The sequence below is a fragment of the Myotis daubentonii genome, chromosome 3 (genome assembly GCF_963259705.1).
Source record: "Myotis daubentonii chromosome 3, mMyoDau2.1, whole genome shotgun sequence".
Classification (NCBI taxonomy): domain Eukaryota; kingdom Metazoa; phylum Chordata; class Mammalia; order Chiroptera; family Vespertilionidae; genus Myotis; species Myotis daubentonii.
Genome location: NC_081842.1, coordinates 88,368,461 through 88,388,186, shown reverse-complemented (window position 1 = coordinate 88,388,186; position 19,726 = coordinate 88,368,461). Strand labels below are relative to the sequence as shown.

At 36.8% G+C, this 19,726-nt stretch overlaps 2 protein-coding genes across 8 annotated transcripts in view; both read left to right on the top strand.

Moving 5' to 3' along the window:
* ZNF654 (zinc finger protein 654) overlaps nt 1–4,196 on the top strand; it is a 123,965-nt gene extending 119,769 nt beyond the window's left edge. For all 7 annotated transcript variants that reach the window (XM_059688054.1, XM_059688053.1, XM_059688052.1 and 4 more), the window contains one exon: nt 897–4,196. In XM_059688054.1, the coding sequence (XP_059544037.1) occupies nt 897–904 (8 nt within the window). In that variant the 3' untranslated portion in view covers nt 905–4,196. The remainder of the gene's footprint in view (nt 1–896) is intronic.
* Nucleotides 4,197–8,196: 4,000 nt separating this feature from the next.
* On the top strand, nt 8,197–15,920 carry C3H3orf38 (chromosome 3 C3orf38 homolog). Its single transcript, XM_059688059.1, has 3 exons — nt 8,197–8,724; nt 11,305–11,546; nt 13,079–15,920. The coding sequence occupies exons 1-3, from the start codon at nt 8,598–8,600 to the stop codon at nt 13,718–13,720; spliced, it is 1,011 nt and encodes a 336-aa protein (XP_059544042.1). The 5' UTR covers nt 8,197–8,597; the 3' UTR covers nt 13,721–15,920.
* Nucleotides 15,921–19,726: the final 3,806 nt, after the last annotated feature.

Below are 19,726 nucleotides of genomic sequence, written 5' to 3'. Positions count from 1 at the left end.
TAACATGCAAATTGACAGACTGCGGAATGCGGGGTGCGGGGCAGGCAGCACCAGGCCAGCCAAGGCACGTGCCAGTGGGCAGAGGGAGGGAACGACGGTGGCGGGGGGGGGGGGGGCGACCAGCAGCAGCAGAAGGGCGATAGGGGGGTCTGACACCGTCCCCTGATCGGCCCATCAGGTCGCCTCCCACATAGGGAGGCTGGGCAGCGGCAGGGTAATGGGGGCGGCGGCGTCCCCTGTCCGGTCACCTCCTGCAGAGGGAGGCCAGACTGTGGCTCAGGGAGCAGGCCTGTGCCATCAGTAGGACATCCTCTGAGGACTCCCGGACTATGAGAGGGCGCAGGCCGGGCTAAGGGACCGCCCCCCCCCCAGTGCATGAATTTTCGTGCACTGGTCCTCTAGTAGATAATAAAGCACTAACTATACATTATTTCCTTTAGTCTATACAACCATTATAAGGTGATGTCACTATTCCTGTTTTATAGATCAAACTCAAATTCACAAGTTAAGTAATTTGCATAGGCACAGGACTATGAACTTGTGGGAGCCAGAACTTGTACACAGGTTTTCCATACTCTTTGATCATTTTCACTGTATTTGAAGCTTTTCTTCATTCTAGGTTTCATGTACTTAAGGTTCTAGAAACAAATTATGATGGAAGTGTTTTTCATCTGCATGCTGTATTATAATCCAAGTGAAACTGAGCCTCTTTACAAATACAGTGTAAAAGAATCAGAAAATAAATGAAAGACAAAAATGAGCAGAAGAACTTGCCTGCCTTTTTACCGCTATCAATATTCTTTCAATGTGTAAGGGTGTAAATAAACAGGAATCTGACTTAGAGTCCCAGGTAACATCTATACAATTTGAATTAATAGACATGTTTTGTTTTACAGGTGCCTGATAAAAATGTATCAGAAAGATCTGTCGATCAAGCAGTGGTGTGAAAAAAGCACTACAAGAAAATGCATCATCAGTTTGCTCTTTCCCTGACGGCCTTAATTTTAGAGTGGTCTAGGATTAGTTAAAGACAAAGCACATTGTCTAGAATGAACTCACAGAGATGTGCTAGTTCAGATTCCAAAAGGGTTATTACAAAACTCCCAAAGTACCAGTTATCCAGAAAACCACATTTTTAAAAAAAGTTCATGAGATTAATAGCAGCACGTTCAGTTTCGCTTAAGTGAGAAACTTGTTCAGGCAACTAGTCAGAAAGAGAAACCAGCTATGGCCTTACAGAAAGGGAGTTAACCCATTTGAAAAGGGGGAGGGGTTGGTTTACAATAAACAACTTAAAGTATTCTACAAATGGGATGGTTTACTTGTCATGTATAATCAGATTTTGACCTCCCTTCTGATCAAACATGGCTTAAGGAATCACTACTAAGTTTATTATAATTTAGAAACTGATACATGAAAATAAAACTTGATTTATCACTGTTCTATCCATAAAAGATTGTAACTTGTTTCCAGATGATTGAATAGACAGGTCAAAGTTCAATGTATAGCATGCCAGTATTTAAAACTAAAAAACCAAAAGACAAAACAGTGCTTTGCTGGAACCTTCCACTTTCCATTTTTGTGATACCAATGAATTATAAAGGCAGCAGTGTCAATTAAATAGAAAAAGTACCATTGGTAACTTTGGGGATAGATGGGAGGAATTTTAAGACCATTAAAGGCTATCTAGTTGGTGGAAAACACTGAATTGCAAATTCCTCAATGTGAATAATGGTATAAGCACACTGGGATATTTCTATTTGTATATAGAGTAGTGTCGGGACATTGCTTGATGATTCATAGTAAGGTCCTTTAGACATTAATGTGAGTTATCTAAGTACAGTCCTATAAAAACTGGCTGTAAAAAATATGTAAGCTAAGAATCAGGTCAAGAACTCATTGGTTTTATTCATTTAGAATAGTTAGTTATAAAATAAGCCATACTACTCATGCTTTCTTATTTATTAGTGATAGATTTGGTCTGATTGATGATTTTTATATATATATGAAAGGAAATATTTACATAAAAATTTGCACAGCAAGAACACAGTAAGATATATTGATGCATTTATTTTCCTTAATGACCAGTAATTTTCCTAAGGAAGATTTTAACTTAATAAATTAATACAAAAAATGTTTTTAAAAATACCCTCTCAGATGTGTTCTACTTGTACATTCTCTAAAAGAGGAAGGCTAAAGACCTTTTATCTAATAATGTGTTAATCTATAGCAGGGATAAAATGAAAAATGTAAAGGCAAATTCTTCAAAAACTGGGCTAGTAATGTACCAATGTCAACCAAATAAATATTCCAGTATTCCAACTGACACATTTTTGTTCAAAGCAGATAATCTGATCAGAGCCTACTATATCCATATATTTTGAATATTAAACTTTGGCATATTAAAGTTTCTTGAATGAAGTTACCAAGCAAGTGGGACATTTCTTCCAAGGCATCATCTAGACCAGTCATGGCGAACCTATGACACGCGTGTCAGAACTCATTGTTTTGGTTGATTTTTCTTTGTTAAATGGCATTTAAACATATAAAATAAATATCAAAAATATAAATCTTTGTTTTACTATGGTTGCAAATATAAAAAAATTTCTATGTGACACGGCACCAGAATTAAGTTAGGGTTTTTCAAAATGCTGACACGCCGAGCTCAAAAGGTTTGCCATCACTGATCTAGACTATTGAATTAAGATTTCCAAGTCACAATAGATCATGGTATGTCAGATATCTAAAAAATTTCCCAATTTTATTAGCTTAGTTATCATGTGCATTCACTACTATACAGTTGACAGTCATAAATCCATTCCAATAAAATTTAGGTTTTTTGTTTTTTAATTTAGTTTTTATTGTAGCCTACATTAGGCTGTGGAATTTACATTTAAATTGCATAAGTAAACACAAATCAATTAGATTTTTTAATTCTTTAAGGTCAACTTAAAATCTTTTCCATACTCCCTGACACTAAAAATATAATACTTGAGATCTACTTCAGTTTAGTCTAAAATAATCATGTAATTAAGTCTGTCTGGAAACTAGTTCATTTGGACAATAAAGTTATTTTTGAAATATAGTTTCTGCTTCATTTTCCGGAAGTTTAAAATTACCACTTAACATTTTTAACTCTTTACTTTTTTGCAAGTTGAAACTATCACGTCTACAAATTATTTTCATTCATTTTGCAGTTCATACCAAGATGTTTTTAAATATATTGCATATGTTATTTTATGTCTTTGAGGTTTTATTTCTATTATGTTGCTAAGGGAAAACTTTGGGAGATTGATCAAATCGGTTTATACATAAATCAAGGAATGTCTTATAAAATTCTATTTGAACACACTGTTCTCAGTCTTTATATATTTCTCAGATAATTGTTATTGAAAGAATGTGTACATTTTATGTATGTTTTATAAAACACAAACTTACGTCATTTTGCTTGTAGAGGATGCATAAACTTCCAACAATTCTAGTTTGGGATCCAGAAGAAAAGGAAGCCTTCTTCCTCAATTTATTCTCTTTTTTACTCCTTCTGTTTTGAGGATATGTTTAACTTACATGGACCAAGTTTCAATCCTATGTTTTTAAATAAAAAAAAAAAATTGCCTTCAAAACATTACATACTAACTTTCTATGTTTCAGTAAGGTCAAGAAAACAGCAAATCTGAATTTTTGCTGCTCAGATATTTTGGGAGAGGTAAAAAAGGAATCTCCGTGGACAAGGACACTGGTACTTTGGGCTTTAGCCATATTCGTTTTTTTAAACCACCAATTATATAATGAGTAGATAATTTATAACATTGAACTTGTGATTCTTCTGAAATCACACTTGAAGGTTCAGCCGTACTCCTTTTGTGTTTGGTTTAAACTGTTGTATGGATGAAAAACCTAAAAGGGATGATAGTGTTTATTTTTTAATTTATTTGGTACTGTAAAACACCTTTCAGAATGACTAAATGCTGCATATGCATTTTGGAATTGTTAATATGTGAAAGATATTACAGTTTCAGCAAGAAAGGAATTTGTGCTTCCTTGTTGAACATTAAATTATTTTACTTTGCATTTTATAAGAGTACAAATTAAAACTGAGCCATTGAACTGCAATAAATCAACAATAGTGTCTCATTTCAAGAAGTTTTTTGTACTGTACATAGATTTGTTCAATAAAACATTGTTCTTATTGGTAATGAAGTGTTCATTTTTTTAAGCTGCTTTATTTTTTTAAAATATATTTTTATTGATTTCAGAGGGAAACGGAGAGAGAGAGAGAGAAAGAAACATCAATGATGAGATCATTGATCAGTTGCCTCCTGCATGCCCTCTACTAGGGATCAAGCCTGAAATCAGGGCATGTGTACTGACCAGGAATCGAACCACAGAGTCACACCGGCTGGGCTGAAGTGTTCATTTTTGTGTAACACAACCCTTCAAAGGAAATAGGCTTAATATATATATTAAATAAGAAATTTCTATTATGTCTTATAAGAGAATGAGGTATTTCAGTTCATATCATGTTTAGATTATTAAGTGATTTTAAAAAATATAGAAAAAAATAAATATCTAAAGTTTAATTAAGTAGACCTTTTTAGAAATTATTTTAACTAATGTCCACATGCAGGAATTACACATTGAAGAATGCTGGTTACTGAAGTCATTTCAAGTAAATGGCTTCAGTGTGAGGTAGGTGGAAGACAACTATCAGAAGCGAGACTGGATGGATTTGTTTACGTTGGTAATTCTCAAAGATGAAGAGCTTTTGCTGTAACTTAAAACAAAAACTGAAGTCATTTGGAAATAAGATGTAAATAATGATGAAAATTAACCACCTACAAAAACATTTCAATGGGAAAATGTCTAAGCCAATTAATCTGTGTCTAAATGTGAGGGCTCCTACATTTTTGGTTCACTAACAAAGGAAAACCCCCTCCACTTTGCTATAACTTGCAACTGGAAAAAAATGGGCCTGATGTAGAAAAAGGACCTCTTTAATGTGATGAGATAGTACTGCAAATGATAGAGCATATACTGTGTTAAATACACTGTTTTGTACATGTTACAAATGTTATGCTTTGAAAAACACTATGAGAAAGTTATTAAAGCATAGAGTTGAGATCTAGAATTCTCAGTCTATGATTTATGAATATATGGTCTTAGACTATTAAGTGCTTTGAAGTATTTAGATAAAATTATTGGGGTTATCTATACTTTTTTCCTGAAACTTGAGGATTTCTGAGAAGCAATCAAATATTACTAAGTACCTTTCAAATAAATAGGTTGTTTTTCATAGCGTAAGATCCATGCTGATTTCAAGAACCAACTGATAACAGAGACAAGTTTTGGCTCTACATCAAGATTTGCAATGGAGGCAATCCAATAGTACATGGAATAAAAATTAAAAGTGCAAGAGAAGTTCATGCCTTATGGGTCCAACACACTGGAGAAGAAATGGCTTCTTGTTTTACTAAATTACTGTGTACTAACTATATGTGTAACCCCTAATTGTTAAAACAACAATAGATAAGAACACTGCTTTTTAAAATCAAGATTCAGAAAGGTTAAAGTCAGATAGCTAATAAATAGGTGGAACTGAAAAGTCAGATGTGTCCTAAAACCATAATCCAGTTTCCATTCTGCCATGCTGTTTTCCCTACAAATATAGATCATGAGTGGATCTAATACATTCAAATTGAGAGGGCCAGACGTGCCTGAGGATCAGTGATTTCAGAGACAAAGGATGAAGTCGGCTACAGACAGCTATTTGATGTTTTGTTCTCTTCTACCACAGTATGGTCACCAATGGTCTCCAAAGCAGCAGAATCTCAGAACTTGTTAGAAATGCTAAATTTTGGTCAGGTGAGGGACCAATCTGTTTTTGAGAAATCCTCCAGGTGATTGATACACACTAAGATTTGAAAACTGCAGACCTAAAGCAGCAATGTTCTTCATTATTTCCCTAGAGGAGGTAAACTATGTTGCCTTAAATTCAGTCTTTTCAGAAGCTCAGTTTCCAGGAAATTTGAAGAAGTACTTAACTACTTTGGGGTGAATGGATATTTTAATAGTAAGACCTAATACCCCAAACCACTCTAATCATTTTCTTTCCTCAAAACCATTCAGTAAGTGTAACTGCCAGAACACGATTTAATGGAAACAGCCCATAGAGGTCTGGGGATCAGGCTTAATTCCCGATAGGTGCTGTGTAGGAGGCAGCCAATCAATGCTATGCTTTGATATCGATGTTTCTCTCCCTCAAGATCAATTTTTTTAAAAATCTTTAAAAAAATCACAAAAAAACCCAGCAAGGGAACCACTGCGACTAGACTGGAGTGAGAGTGAGAGAATAACTGGAAATGAAGGCAGGAAGGTAAAAATATAAAAGCCAAGTCTATAATGGCAGGCAAGGCTCTATCTAATACAGTAGCCACTAGCCACATGTGGCTATGAAAATATAATTAAAATAAAATGTAAAATTGAGTTCCTCAGTTTTATTAGCCACATTACAAGAGCTCAAGAGCCACATGTGGCTGATGGTTATTGTATTGGGCAAAACAGATATAGAACATTCCCATCATCTTAGAAAGCAATTTGGACAGATGGTTCATTATCAGTGATCCTCAACTAAGGGTGGGTTTTTTTTGTCTCCCAGGAAACACTCAGCAAGTTGGAGGCATTTTTGGTATCCGTAACTGGAGAGAGAAGATGCTACTGGCATCTAGTAGGTAGAAGCCAGGGATGCTGTTAAGCATCTTACAACACATTGGATAGCATCTACAGTGAAGAATTATCCTACCCCCAAACTCCAGGGTTGAGAAACGCTGCTCTAGATCAACCGTGACTACAACTCTAACTTCACTTACTAATTGCCTCCTCCTTCCACAAGCTGCTCCAGCCTCCCGGCACCCTTCTGTAGTTCACGCTCTCATTTTCTTCAGGTCTTTCCTTCAGTGTGGCTTAGAGAAGCCTTTCTTGACAGCCTGTATAAAATAGCAACATCCTCTCCATCACCCTCCTTTTGGTATTTTTTTAATCCATACTATTCTGTACAATACATAATTTCTTGTATGTTTATTTTTAGCTTCCTTTCACTCGAATGAAGCTACAATTGACTTGCATTTATTTCTAGCATACAGAACAGTGCCTGACAAGCCGATGCTCAATAAATACATGTTCCGAATGATATGAATGAAAAAGTTGGGCATGCCATCCATGTGGTTCCACACCAGTCTGATGAGCACTTACTTGTCATGCTTTACTTGCCAAACTCCCAAAAGGTCCTCGAAGGAAGGTCTGTATCATTTTTCTGTATCTTCAATACCTAGCATACTAGGCACTCAGTAATGCTTAACGAAAAATGAATTGGTATCTGTTTAGTAAAACACCCAAACAGCATCCACCGCCAAATTAGATTAAGGATGCTGTGAACGCCTGTTCTGAAGACTACATTCAAAGTACATTTTATGACTGATATTTCGCTGTGTTTTTAGGAAAATATTAAATTTGCTCACAGGATCTGCATATGTGTCTACATTTCAGCTACTAAATGGCAATACACTAATTAAATGTAGACGAATCTAAAACACGGCTTAAAAACGGAAGAGACAGAGGCAAGTGTTTTAAAGCTGATCCCTAACCGGACTTCCCGCGGAGCATGACTTTCCCTCCCGTGAACGTGGGCTGCTGTCGTCGTAAGAGGATCAGTGACGCTAACAGTTGTTGAGCTCTTTCTTTCTAAGGGCAGGCACTCTTCTTCACCCCCGCCCCCTTGCCAGCAAGCCCACTTGGCATCTCTACTAGCTCCGTTTCGAGACAGGCTGAGGGACAAGTGTCTAAAGAGCTCGCCCACGGTCGCCGTGGCCTCCGGCGTCCAGCACTTAACCCGCTGCTGCCGCCCCTCTCGGACCTGGTCTGCGGGAACCGGAACCGGAGCGAAGCCGACCCCGCCGGAGGGCAGTCATCTGGCAGGCGTGGCACAGGAGAGGTGATTTTAAAAAACACACCCGAAAAGCTTTCCATAGTATGATGTTAAAACCAAATTATTTTAACACAGTACCACGCAACTCAAGAATATCAAACTGCGGGCGCGCCCAACTTGGAAGTGGCCGAGGCGGACTTTCAACCGCTCCCGGGGGCCAGCTGGCGGGCGGGGAGGAGGCGCCTCCATTGGCCGGGCCCGGGGCATCACGGGAGTACTTCCAGGCGGCGCTCCTTTCACGCACCTGCACCTACGCAGTCCTCCCAGGCGCTCTTTTGGAGAAGGGACTCCTAAGGCTTTCAGGGCATCACTTTCCGCAACCAGCTGCCTTATGGAAGGTCGATGTTCTCAGTGTAAATGCGGTGCTTTCCTAAAGTGAGATTCGAGGGACTCGCTCCGTCCTGGCCAGCCCGGAACGACAAGTTGGAACCCCGCGTTTCCTGATCGACCTCATTGGTGGGATCACTTCCGCCCAAGGGTTTGGAATACCCGAGGCGCTTTGGCGGTGAACACCCGGAAAGGCACTTCCGATGCCTGTTGCCAAGGCGCCGGCCCCGTGGGCCTAAAGGAGCGACATTATTGGCGTCGTCCTCTCCCCCCCTTCCAGGGGGTCGAGATGTCGGGGCTCAGCTGGCCAGAGAGAGAGGGCTGTCGTAACCTGCTCGGCCTGCTGGATACCGACGAGATCATGGCCCTGTGCGACACCGTCACCAGCCGCCTGGTGCAGCCTGAAAACCGCCAAGGTGAGGAGAGACCCCCTACCCCCAAGGGCGGTCGCCCTCCCCGACCTCCCGGGCCCGCGGGTCGCGGCGGCGTGGGCGTGGGCGTGGAGGGGGAGCGCGGCCTCGCCCCCGCCGGTCGGGACCGCGCTGGACGGAGCCCGCGGGAGTCTGGGCCCCCGCAGCCTCGGACGGCCCCGCTGCGCCATTCCCCCCCGGGAGGCTGTGACCCTGAAAACGGCGCTGGCTTTGCCCCTTGAACAATGTAGGCAAATGCTTGTTTAGAGAACGTGAATAGTCATTAAAAAAAAAAAAAAAAAAAGGAACCATTTTGAGGAACCATTTTGTTTCGATCAGCTGAGCGTCAGCTGTTAGCCGCTCAGGCATTTTCGAGCTTGTAAGGGAATATCAGACATTTTGTTCCATCTCCTGGTAAAACAGATTATTACTGTAATAAAAGCGGGTGTTTGAATTCATCTATGTTCTTGGACCCAGGTTTTTTTCTGAGATTTTATGTAGAAACACATTGCTTCAAGGGTTATTAAACATAAGCCTGACTGTAACGAGTCCGGATAAAAATGCAATGAGTAGCTTAATAGTTTGTTTCATTTTATATACCACCTGGCCAGTTTTATTCTAAACTTGCTGGATTTTACTTTAAAATGTCAAAATTCCAGCCCCCTATAGTAGTAAGTGACTTATTTATAAAAGACGCCGCTTTTTTCTCCTTAAGTCAGATTTACATTTTGATCATTTAAGAAAATCTCTCATTTGAAACTTCGAACCATGAACATTGAAAGCAGAAATTCCTAAGAGAATGGTTTTAGACCTAATGTAGTTCTTCAGCTTCTATGTCTTTTACATAATCACCTCTGAAGTCATAGTGAGTGAATTTAAAAGTGTACTACATCGAAATGCCGGATTTACTTGGTTCCCAGTACAAGAATGTGAAATGATTTGAAGAAATGTTTCTCAAAGAGGAAAATATAATCACTAAACATATGAAAAGGCAACCTCTTAGAAAGCGGTGAAATGGAAACCAAAACACATGATCTCTTTTATTCCCCCCATATACCAAATTGGCAAAAAAACTAAATGTGCAAACTTCAGACGTTGGCAATCCTGTGGAACAGCTTCTAGAACCACCGCCTTGGAAGCAGGGTTGCCGTGATCTCCTTTAGTGCAAGATGAGCTCCCGCAGAGGCACCGGTGTCGGGACCGAGCTGCTCGGACCCAGCTGCTCAGAGCGGCGAGCCTGTGGGTCCCGGGACCTTGTTCCAGCGCAGATTCCGGCCCAGGGGCTTGCGGAGGGCCCAGGAGGTCCCCATTTTTAGCAAACCCCGAGGTGATGCGCATCTTGCCCCTCTGCAGGAGGGGTCGTGCGTGGAAGAAAGTAATAGTGTTGGTAATCGAACACACACGATGAAACCCTATAAACAAAGACAAATACTTTGTGACGTAGTCCGATAATTAACTGTGGTACAACTGGCATAATAAAGCTACGTATATTCTAATAGATTAATCTCAGAAACAACATTAAGGGAAAAGCTGATTACAGAAGACATCTATTGGTGGGTTGAATTTACAGAACGTTCAAACAATAGCAAATTATATTGTTCAGGGATATGTCACTAAAAAAAAAAAAATCAAGGAAATCATAAACAACATTTAGGATAATAGCTACCTGTGAGATAGATGGGTAGAGAGAGGGAATGGCATTCAGGAGGGAGGGGTAAAATTATGACCTCAAAGATATTAGTAATTTCCTGTGTCTCAAGCTGCATGTTATGTACATGGGAGTTCATTTTATTGGTATTCTGTATACCTCACACATGTTAAAAATAATCTTTTGTCTGTTATTTAATATAATTTTTTAAATTAAAAAAGTACAAATCTGGGTTCTGCCAATTTGGGGGAGCATAATTATTGATTGCTTATGTATCCTCAAGTTTCATTATCTGTAGAGTGAGGAGATTGAACTAAAAGTTTTTGTACATCTAAAATACTGTGATTTTGCCTATTTTTAGGAATTATAACTGAATTTAGGTCCATTGCTGCCTTAGAAAATTTTTTCTGGCTTAAATTTTTTCTTATAACACTAGGTTTATTATTTTATTTTATTTTTTATCCTCACTTGAGGGTATTTTTCCATTGATTTTTTTTTTTAGAGAGAGTGGAAGAGGGAGGGAAAGACATAGAGAAATATCGCCCTGACCAGGGCCTGGGCCAGGGAGGAGCCTGCAATGGAGGTATGTGCCTTTGACCAGGTACCCTTGACCTGGGATCCTTCCATTTGCAGGCCGACACTCTATCCACTGAGCCAAACTGGCTAAGGCTTTTTTAAAAGAAATGCTAGAATTTCATTGTATTAATGAGAAGTGAAAGGAAGAGGGAATTTTAGGTAGGAAAGTTAAAAGCATAAAGAAATTTTTTTTAAAGTCCCAAACCTGACAACCTACTTCCTGGTTTTTAAAAATGATAACCATCTCATGCAGAAGCCAAAATGTCATGACAAGAGTATAGATAGTTGATAGTTTGTGCTGATCCTGGACAAATTTACAAGTGACTTATGATTTTCTATTAATCTTTACAATTTCCTTCTAGATGCCATTCGTGCAATCTTAGTGTACAGTCAAAGTGTAGAAGAACTTCTGAGGCGTAAAAAAGTCCACCGAGATGTCATATTTAAGTACTTGGCATCACAGGGGGTTGTTATACCTCCAGCTACTGAAAAACACAATCTTATCCAGCATGCAAAGGATCACTGGAAAAAGCAATTACATCTGAAATTGAAGGAAACACCGGAGCCAGTTAACACCTCTCAGAACATTAGAGACTTTAAACAGGTAAAATTGATCGTATAGTTATAACCTGAACCATAATTCTGTTTCAGACTCTCTAGATAATCCTAGATCTGGCGTAACATGTTAATAATATTTTGATTTTTGAAATAATTTTAGCTTTTCTTCATTTCTACTTTAAAAGAATGCTATTGTAAGCTCTTTCTCATTTTGAAAATGGTCTCTGGTATTAAATTTCAGAAATTCCATGAAAGAAACTTAAATGCTTTTTACATTTGGTTTTTAATCTAGAAAAAATTTTGTTGTAATTTCCACTTGCTGACATTGGCTGTTCCTATTCCTTTATATCTTTACTGTACATTTTAGATATTGTGTGAATATTTAAAAGTTGATTGAATGAACCTCTAGCTCATTTGCAGATTTTTAAACTGCACACCACAAACTGAATTAATGAGGTTTTACAGTGAGAGCTATTTCACATTAGGAAAGGATCTTATAAGGTCTTTCTTAATATACTGAAAAGAACCTTGACTGTTAAATCATAACTGATGTGATTTCAAATTAGGGTCTGCCATATAATAGGTGTGAACTTGTGCAAATAACTTGACCTTTTTGAGCCCAGTTTTCTTTATCTACAAAATGGGCATAAGGATAATATCTATGTCATAAGGCTTGTGAAGATAAAAGTAAATAGCACATACCACAGTGCCCAATATATTCAGTAGCATTGCTCAGCAAATACAAGATTTCATAACATGTAAATGAGATAGTTTTTTTTTTTAAAATATATTTTATTGATTTTTTACAGAGAGGAAGGGAGAGAGATAGAGAGCTAGAAACATCGATGAGAGAGAAACATCGATCAGCTGCCTCCTGCACATCTCCTACTGGGGATATGCCCGCAACCCAGGTACATGCCCTTGACCGGAATCGAACCTGGGACCCTTCAGTCCGCAGGCCGACGCTCTATCCACTGAGCCAAACCGGTTTCGGCGAGATACTTTTTTTAATAACCTGTGAAACCACTGGCACAATCAAGAGAAAATGCTTATATAAATCATTATTATTGATTATTCATGATGATATTTTAAGAGGCTTTTGCGAAAGTCCACGGCCAGCGTGGCTTTCGCGCATTCAAAGGCTTGGAGGAAGAGCTGATGCACAAATGTTACACAAGATGAAATATTATTTTTAATACTGGGGGAAACTAGAGGAAAACTCAACCATAGCAGTCAAGTTCTCTCTCACTGCTCCATTCCCAGCTGCTTTTATTTGCTAGAATACACAATTGCCTTTAGGAATGCAAACAGACATATCAATGGCTTTGTTAAACCTTAATTTTTTAGCTGGGTTTTTGGATGTTTCAGCTGGGAAATTTCTAAAATGGTTTTCCCCTTTTTGCAGAAAGAATTTACTATGCATGATAGGTTCAGTGAGTTTACATGTAGTTCATTTCCCTTGTGCTATAATTAGTACCTAGCTCTGAAACAGGCTAGATAGAATAGATACAACCTTGTTGTTAACCTTGGTTATAGATATTAACCTTGCTTTTATTTTGTATTTATCTTAATCCACAGGAGAAAGAAGATAAAACTGAAAAAGTTGATTTCCGTCGATTAGGAGAAGCATTCTGTCGCTGGTTCTTTGAACTTCTTAATTCTCAGAACCCTTTTTTTGGACCACCTCAAGATGTATGGGGGCCACAGCACTTCTGGCATGATGTCAAGCTTAGGTTTTACTACAACACATCTGAACAAAATGTGACATACTACCATGGAGCAGAAATAGTGAGCCTTCGTCTGCTGTCACTTGTGAAAGAAGAACATCTTTTTCTCAGTCCCAACCTTGATTCCCATGGATTGAAATGTGCTTCTTCTCCCCATGGTTTGGTTATGGTTGGAGTTGCCGGGACTGTCCACCGAGGAAACTCTTGTTTGGGCATTTTTGAACAAATTTTTGGACTCATCCGCTGCCCTTTTGGGGAGAATACTTGGAAAATCAAATTTGTCAACCTGAGGATTATTGGACAGCCTTCCCTTGCTCCTGGAGCATTAATGAAACCAGCTATTACATTTGAACCGAGTGATCTAGAGGCCTTTTATAATGTAATTGTTGTATGTGGTGCCAATGAAGTACAAAGTAATGTAAGGCAGACGGATAGTCGAACTGGAGACCAAGGTTTGTGCAGTGGAAATGAGGCATTGTTGAACAAAAGATAACTGAGTTTAAGTAATCCTCTAAAGCACTGAGCACTGTATGTACGGAGACTATTCCAGATACTACATTGAGATATTTTAGTTGAAATATCTTTTTTGACTACAGACTATAACATATGTGAATACTTGCCTCTTTCTACCTGAGCTGCTGCAAATGTTCTAAGGGCTTAATGCAGTTCAAATAAATCCCACTTTAGATGTTACAAATGTTGTGCCCTAGAAACCAGGTAATATTTTCATTTTACTGAGTATAAATGTTCTGCTAATGTGTATACACATTTCATGTGGAAAAGGAGTGATGGTGTTCAAGGCTTCCCATAATTTTACAGTATTTAAAAAATATGCACTTTAAAAAAATTGCATATTTTAGAGATGTCTAATGTAAAATCAAACTTCTTATTCTAGAAAACATCAGTGACGTTCATATGCAAAAAGTTTAATATAGCAGGCAAAGAAAAATTTACTTTGCCTTTTTAAAATCTGAGGAACCTATTTCAAAGTTATCTACTGTAGTCCAACTTAGATATCTTAGAACCTGCAACATTTTCTGAACTATTTTGGGCAATGTTAAGTGCTGTTCTCAAATCAGACTTTATTATCTAAGCTCTAACAGTTTTATGGGGCATTTATTGTAACACCATATAAAGGAAACATACTGTAGAAATTTTTGAAAGGTGTGCCCAGTTTCTAACTTTTGATTGAATTACTGTTTTTCCTCTTGCTTGATCTTGGTTGAGGCGACCAAAAAATAAAAATAAAATTATAATGTAAGCATATACTCCCTCATCATAAATTAAAATTATTAGGATTTTTTTCACCTGTAACTTGTTTTACTAGGATTGAGTTATGCAGGTTAAGTTGCCAAATTAATTACATAGTTGCTTTAAAATTTAAATTTCTCATCACCCAGCGGCTACTTGCTGATACTGGATTTAGTTTGTAATTTTAATTTTCAAATGGAAAAAAATTCAACTGGGAAATGCTGTGATGTTGTGTTGTAAATGTTAACTTTTTACCTTTAACTCTGCTCATGATCATCTGGGTGACTGAAAATAATTTTGGAAGCAGGAGGAAAGAACTCTTTTTTGTTTTTTTAATGCCATCCCTCTTATGAGGAGTACAGATTGATACGTCCTAAAATAAAAACTTAAAAAAGGAGGGAAAACTCTTTTGTCTGTTATTAGAACAGTGTATTATTTAGATTTAAAGCCAATTTTATTTTTCTCTAAGTTGGAAGTATTATAACATGTAATCGATAAATATCCTAAGTAAAGGATAAATTAAAAACTATTCCCATCATTTTCTTTGTGCTATTGATGTCAAGTACTGCAAAAAATATAACTATAGATGCTTAAGATAGAGAGAAACTGCCTCTAATACTGAATTTTTGAATTTGTGTAATGCTCCAGAAAAACTGCAGTCTCTGCATGTTTGTTTTAATCACCTTTAAAAATTCAAAAATCTTCCTGATAGACTAAATCTCTTGAAGATTGGAGTTATATTTCCTGTGACTCGCAGCTGGGCACATCCATAGGACCTAATGTTGAACGGAATGGGTGAAAGGGTGACCAAAAGAAGCTTCTGTGTCTAGACTTTCATCTTTGGTGATTCTTATCAGTGGTAGCTTTTTGATCATATAGTCTGTTTGAGTTGTATATGTGGATACACGGAAACTCTTAGGCCCCAAACTAACTCAGTTTTGGGAATATTTTAACTTTCATTTAAATTTTGATGAATTTCAGAAGCCCCAGATCAGAGTGGGATATACTAAGAGGGCTCTAAAACTACCAGAAACTGTTATAGGGGACGTGGATACTTCCCAGTTTGGAGGAGGAAGACTGGGAGAAACTGAAATTTGTTCAGTAAGCTTAAAACTTGGTCAGGCCTCTAAGAAGGTTCAGAAGCACAGTGCAGATTAAATGCTCCTTTTATACCACCCAATGACCTGTTTATGTTAGCGAATGACACAGACCCCCAACCCAGCTGGTGTCTCTTGCTTTATTACATTTCACTGTTATTTGGAAAGTCTGTGGAGACAAGTGGTAAAGAATAAAATATTCTGCACATAATTTATAGTAACTGAGTGGTCAAACCATGGGACCTTATGGGTTTTATTTACTGTAGGCTGACTTGCTGAAACTTAATAATGGTATACATCAACTATTCTTTTTTTGTGAAAATAAAAAAAATCTTAAAGTACTAATTATATCAGGATATTTTATTAGTATCTAGAATGCCCCTCCCCCCAAAAACCTATTTCATGTGTCTCATTAACAATAGCAAATAGAAAAAAAAAGCCACTGCAAATAGCAAACTCAAGTCAGGAAAATGTTCCGGAGTTTTCAGAAAAGTAACATTTTTATGCTGAAGAAAGGCTAGTTACTTAGTCTCAGTAAGAAACTGTGATAACACCAGAAAAGGATTTAAAGAATAGTGGTTTAATTTTTAAAATAGCTGATCAGAAACGTGTTTTAACAAAATGGCTCTTGTGGCTAAGTAGATCATAAGAATGAATGAAAACCATACAACATTTTTCTTAATATCTATTTTCACAAATGTAAATGCCCTTTTCTTCACTGGTTTTTAATTTGGGTTATGGGTGGTAGTCATTGACTTTTTGAAAAATGAAAGCTATGTTCCCTCTCCCCAGAAAAAGTATGTTTGCACGTAATATTACAATTGTTGCATATTTCAGAGCCCTTGGATTTCCTTAAAGCACATCTGTGAATCCTGCCATAATAGCTTTATTCCCCGCCAGACTACTATTCTACTATATTAAACATTAAAATTATTTTTAGAAAATCTGTGCCCTTGCAAGTCCCAAAACTAGAGTACTAAATTTTATAAATGATCTCTAGGCAGTCTGTTAGTTTATGATCATTGTTTAACTTTTGTTTTTCAAAAGATGTCAGATTTAAGACAAAACCTGAAATACTGTCAAGTAAAACATAAAAATCAATTCATTTAATATAAATTTAACGTACAATGAACATGCTTTGGAGAAAGTGATAAAAATGAAAAGGAAAAATATTTTTTAAAATCTATTTTCTCAAGACCTTTATAAAAACCATCCTAAGATGTTTATTTAACAATGATTGTATATTGCTAATTCTGATGAAAGATTTTAAAAAATAGGAACATTTCCTCTGATGGGCCTATATATGTGATCTATTTTTCACCACTTACTCTCCCCTAACCCTATTTATAAGCTTTGTATATAGTCATTTTGCCGATAGCACAGCTGCAGTACTGGAAACAGGATTTTCTGGATCTGGGTTCTCTTTACGTTTATTTGGCATATACTTATTGAGCATCTACAATTTGTAAGTAACTGAATCAAGTGTGAGATAAAGTAATCCATTAGGTTATTTACCTAAATTTATGTTTAATTCAAATCACAATGCCTGTGTTGAGATTTCTTAAGGCGAGAACTATTGTAAGCCCTTTGCAAAAGGATTCGGTGTTAACCTTTTTTTGTGGTCAGAACAACAGGAAACATTTAATTGAAAATTTGAATAGTTATATGGTTCTAGCTAAGTCATACAGGTTTTACCAATACAGAGTATAGGATATTTTGACAGACCACTTTTATTTTAGAATTGTGTCAGTGTACTGAATCCTGTTAGGTTTATTTTTTCTAGTTTGAACCTTTCCACTAGTCTTTCAGTAAAAAGTGTTAAAATTGAATGTAATATTTGCTGTGAGTTATAATGTACCTCAAAAAATTAATCCAGAAACTCCAGAATTACTTAAAGAATTTAGTACCTCCTAACTTTGGTTCCGAGTATTGCCAAATTTAATATCCCTTTTTAGTGACTCATTTAGTGAGGATTCTTTGGTTAGTAGTTTTCATTTTCAGTTTTTAGATCACCTCAGTCTCCTGTGAAATTACATTTGAATTAATTGAATTAAGGATTAAAGGAATGCCCTACTGCACACTGCCAACTGTGATAATCTGATGTTTTTTAAACAAAAAATTAATATCTACTTAGGAAAGCCATTTTTCTGGAACGATTTAGTTGCACAAGTTTGCAGTAATCTTTTTCATCTCCCATCGTTCACTATACTAATGGATAGTATCAACACTTTAATTGTCTCAAACTGTTACATGTAAGTTACTTTTGCCTCCTACATAGATGGTATATTCTTACTTATTTCACAATCTTCTTATTTATTTCACAATCTTTTCCCCTGTGTCTGGTGATTCTTATTTATTTCACAATCTTCTTTTCCCCTGTGCTTTATAGGATATATAAGCTAAATTGTGGATGCTTTAATATGCTGGCTACTATTGTGGGCACATTGTGTTTATTAACTCATTTTATCCTGTGGACAGCTAAATGAGGTAGATACTATTATACTTCTTTTATCAAAAAACAGGGTTGAGTAATTTCTTAGCTTTTAGAGCTAATGGTAGAGCCTAGACTTAAACTCAGGCATTACAGCCCGAGAGTCTTGTGGTAACTACTACACTGTATTGCCTCTTATATGTAGTAAGGTTTTGATGAGTCCTTTTTTGACTGCTTATCATTTGCTGGCACTTAATTGCCTTTACTTTATATTGTTTATCTAAATACAGAATAGAAGTGTCAATGCAAATTTTATCATCTTTTAATTACACATTTTAATTTGCTCCTTTAGTTCTTTAAAACCACTGTGACAATATTACCTATGGAAAAGAATAAAAGTAATTGGGTAATATAAAAATATACGTAACAATATATATCAAATTTCTTGAACTCATTGCCATACCACAATCTCTAGTCCTCTTCCCTACCTATTAATGATACCATTGTGCTTTCAGCCTGAGAATTAGTCCGTTTCACTAGTTTAATTTCTTGCGATGTCTGGATATAAGATATCCAAAGTATTGTTTTCTATTTCAGCTGCTGCTATAATTAGATTCTCTTTACATAAACCTAGACTTACTTTAATTTATTTTTTGCTTTAATATTTCTTACGTGTTTGTGACACTAAAATTCCCTTAAGTACAGCTTTTGTTAGGTCTTTCATGCTTAGAACTTTCAGTGGTGGTTCATTACCTTCAAAATAAAGACCAGATTTTATAATCTGGTTTTCACCACTATCTAGGTTTGATTTCATTCATTTTCACACATTGTTTGATCCAACAGCTACTAATATGTGTAGTCATTATACTTACTTATTCTGTTTATTGGAAAGTAAAATTGCAGAGTCTTATTTTGTTGTTGCAGTCTGATACTATATTATAGAAAGAAGAATTATGATTGAAATGGAGTTTAACAATTGGAAATGCCAATAAGTAGCATTTTTTCTATTTAGGAATTCTATGCACATCATTTGTCTAGAATACTCTTTCTCCAGCTTTTTGCATGGCTACTTTATTTTCATTTTGGGGGTTTGGCTTAAATGTTTCCTCTTCTCAGACCAACTGGACCTTCTTGTTAATATTTATCAGAGCACCTTGTTTGTTTGTCTTACCACTTTAATACTGTTAATTTACTGATTTATTAATCATTAGATTTTAAACTGAGAGCAAGGACTGGAACTGTTTCACTTTCATTGCTTCCACAGCTTTGCACACAGACTAAGTGTTCAATATTTATTAAAGATATAAATAAGGGAACAAACGCTATTGTTTATTCAGGGCCTTATATATTCCTAGTGTTTTGCCTAGCTGCTAAAGACAATGTCTAGCATGTATATTACATGCTCAGTAAATATTTGTTTAATGAATAAAGCCAGAGTTATCTTCCTGAATACTGATATATAAGCTCTAATATAATCAATACTCTTTAGTAGATAGAATTATTAAAGTTTTATGCTTTTGTAAAAAATGAAGAAACAGCCCACACCCAAAATTAAGCAAGGTGCTGAAGTTTACATAATTTTTTCCTGGGCTTTTTGGTTGGTTGGTTTCATTTTTCAACTACAAAGCCTGTGTTTTTTCTCACTCTTTGTTTCCAGTTTGAATACTGCAACTACCTTATTTTGAAAGGATTTAAACTCTAATCCTCAGTTTCTTCACAC

What these genes read in the sequence shown, in the direction of transcription:
- C3H3orf38 (XM_059688059.1), top strand. Translation starts at nt 8,598, where the DNA reads ATGTCGGGGCTCAGCTGGCCAGAGAGAGAGGGCTGTCGTAACCTGCTC. An exon ending in GCAGCCTGAAAACCGCCAAG is followed by an intron (nt 8,725 to 11,304) that starts GTGAGGAGAGAC and finishes ATTTCCTTCTAG; the next exon opens with ATGCCATTCGTGCAATCTTA. An exon ending in ACATTAGAGACTTTAAACAG is followed by an intron (nt 11,547 to 13,078) that starts GTAAAATTGATC and finishes CTTAATCCACAG; the next exon opens with GAGAAAGAAGATAAAACTGA.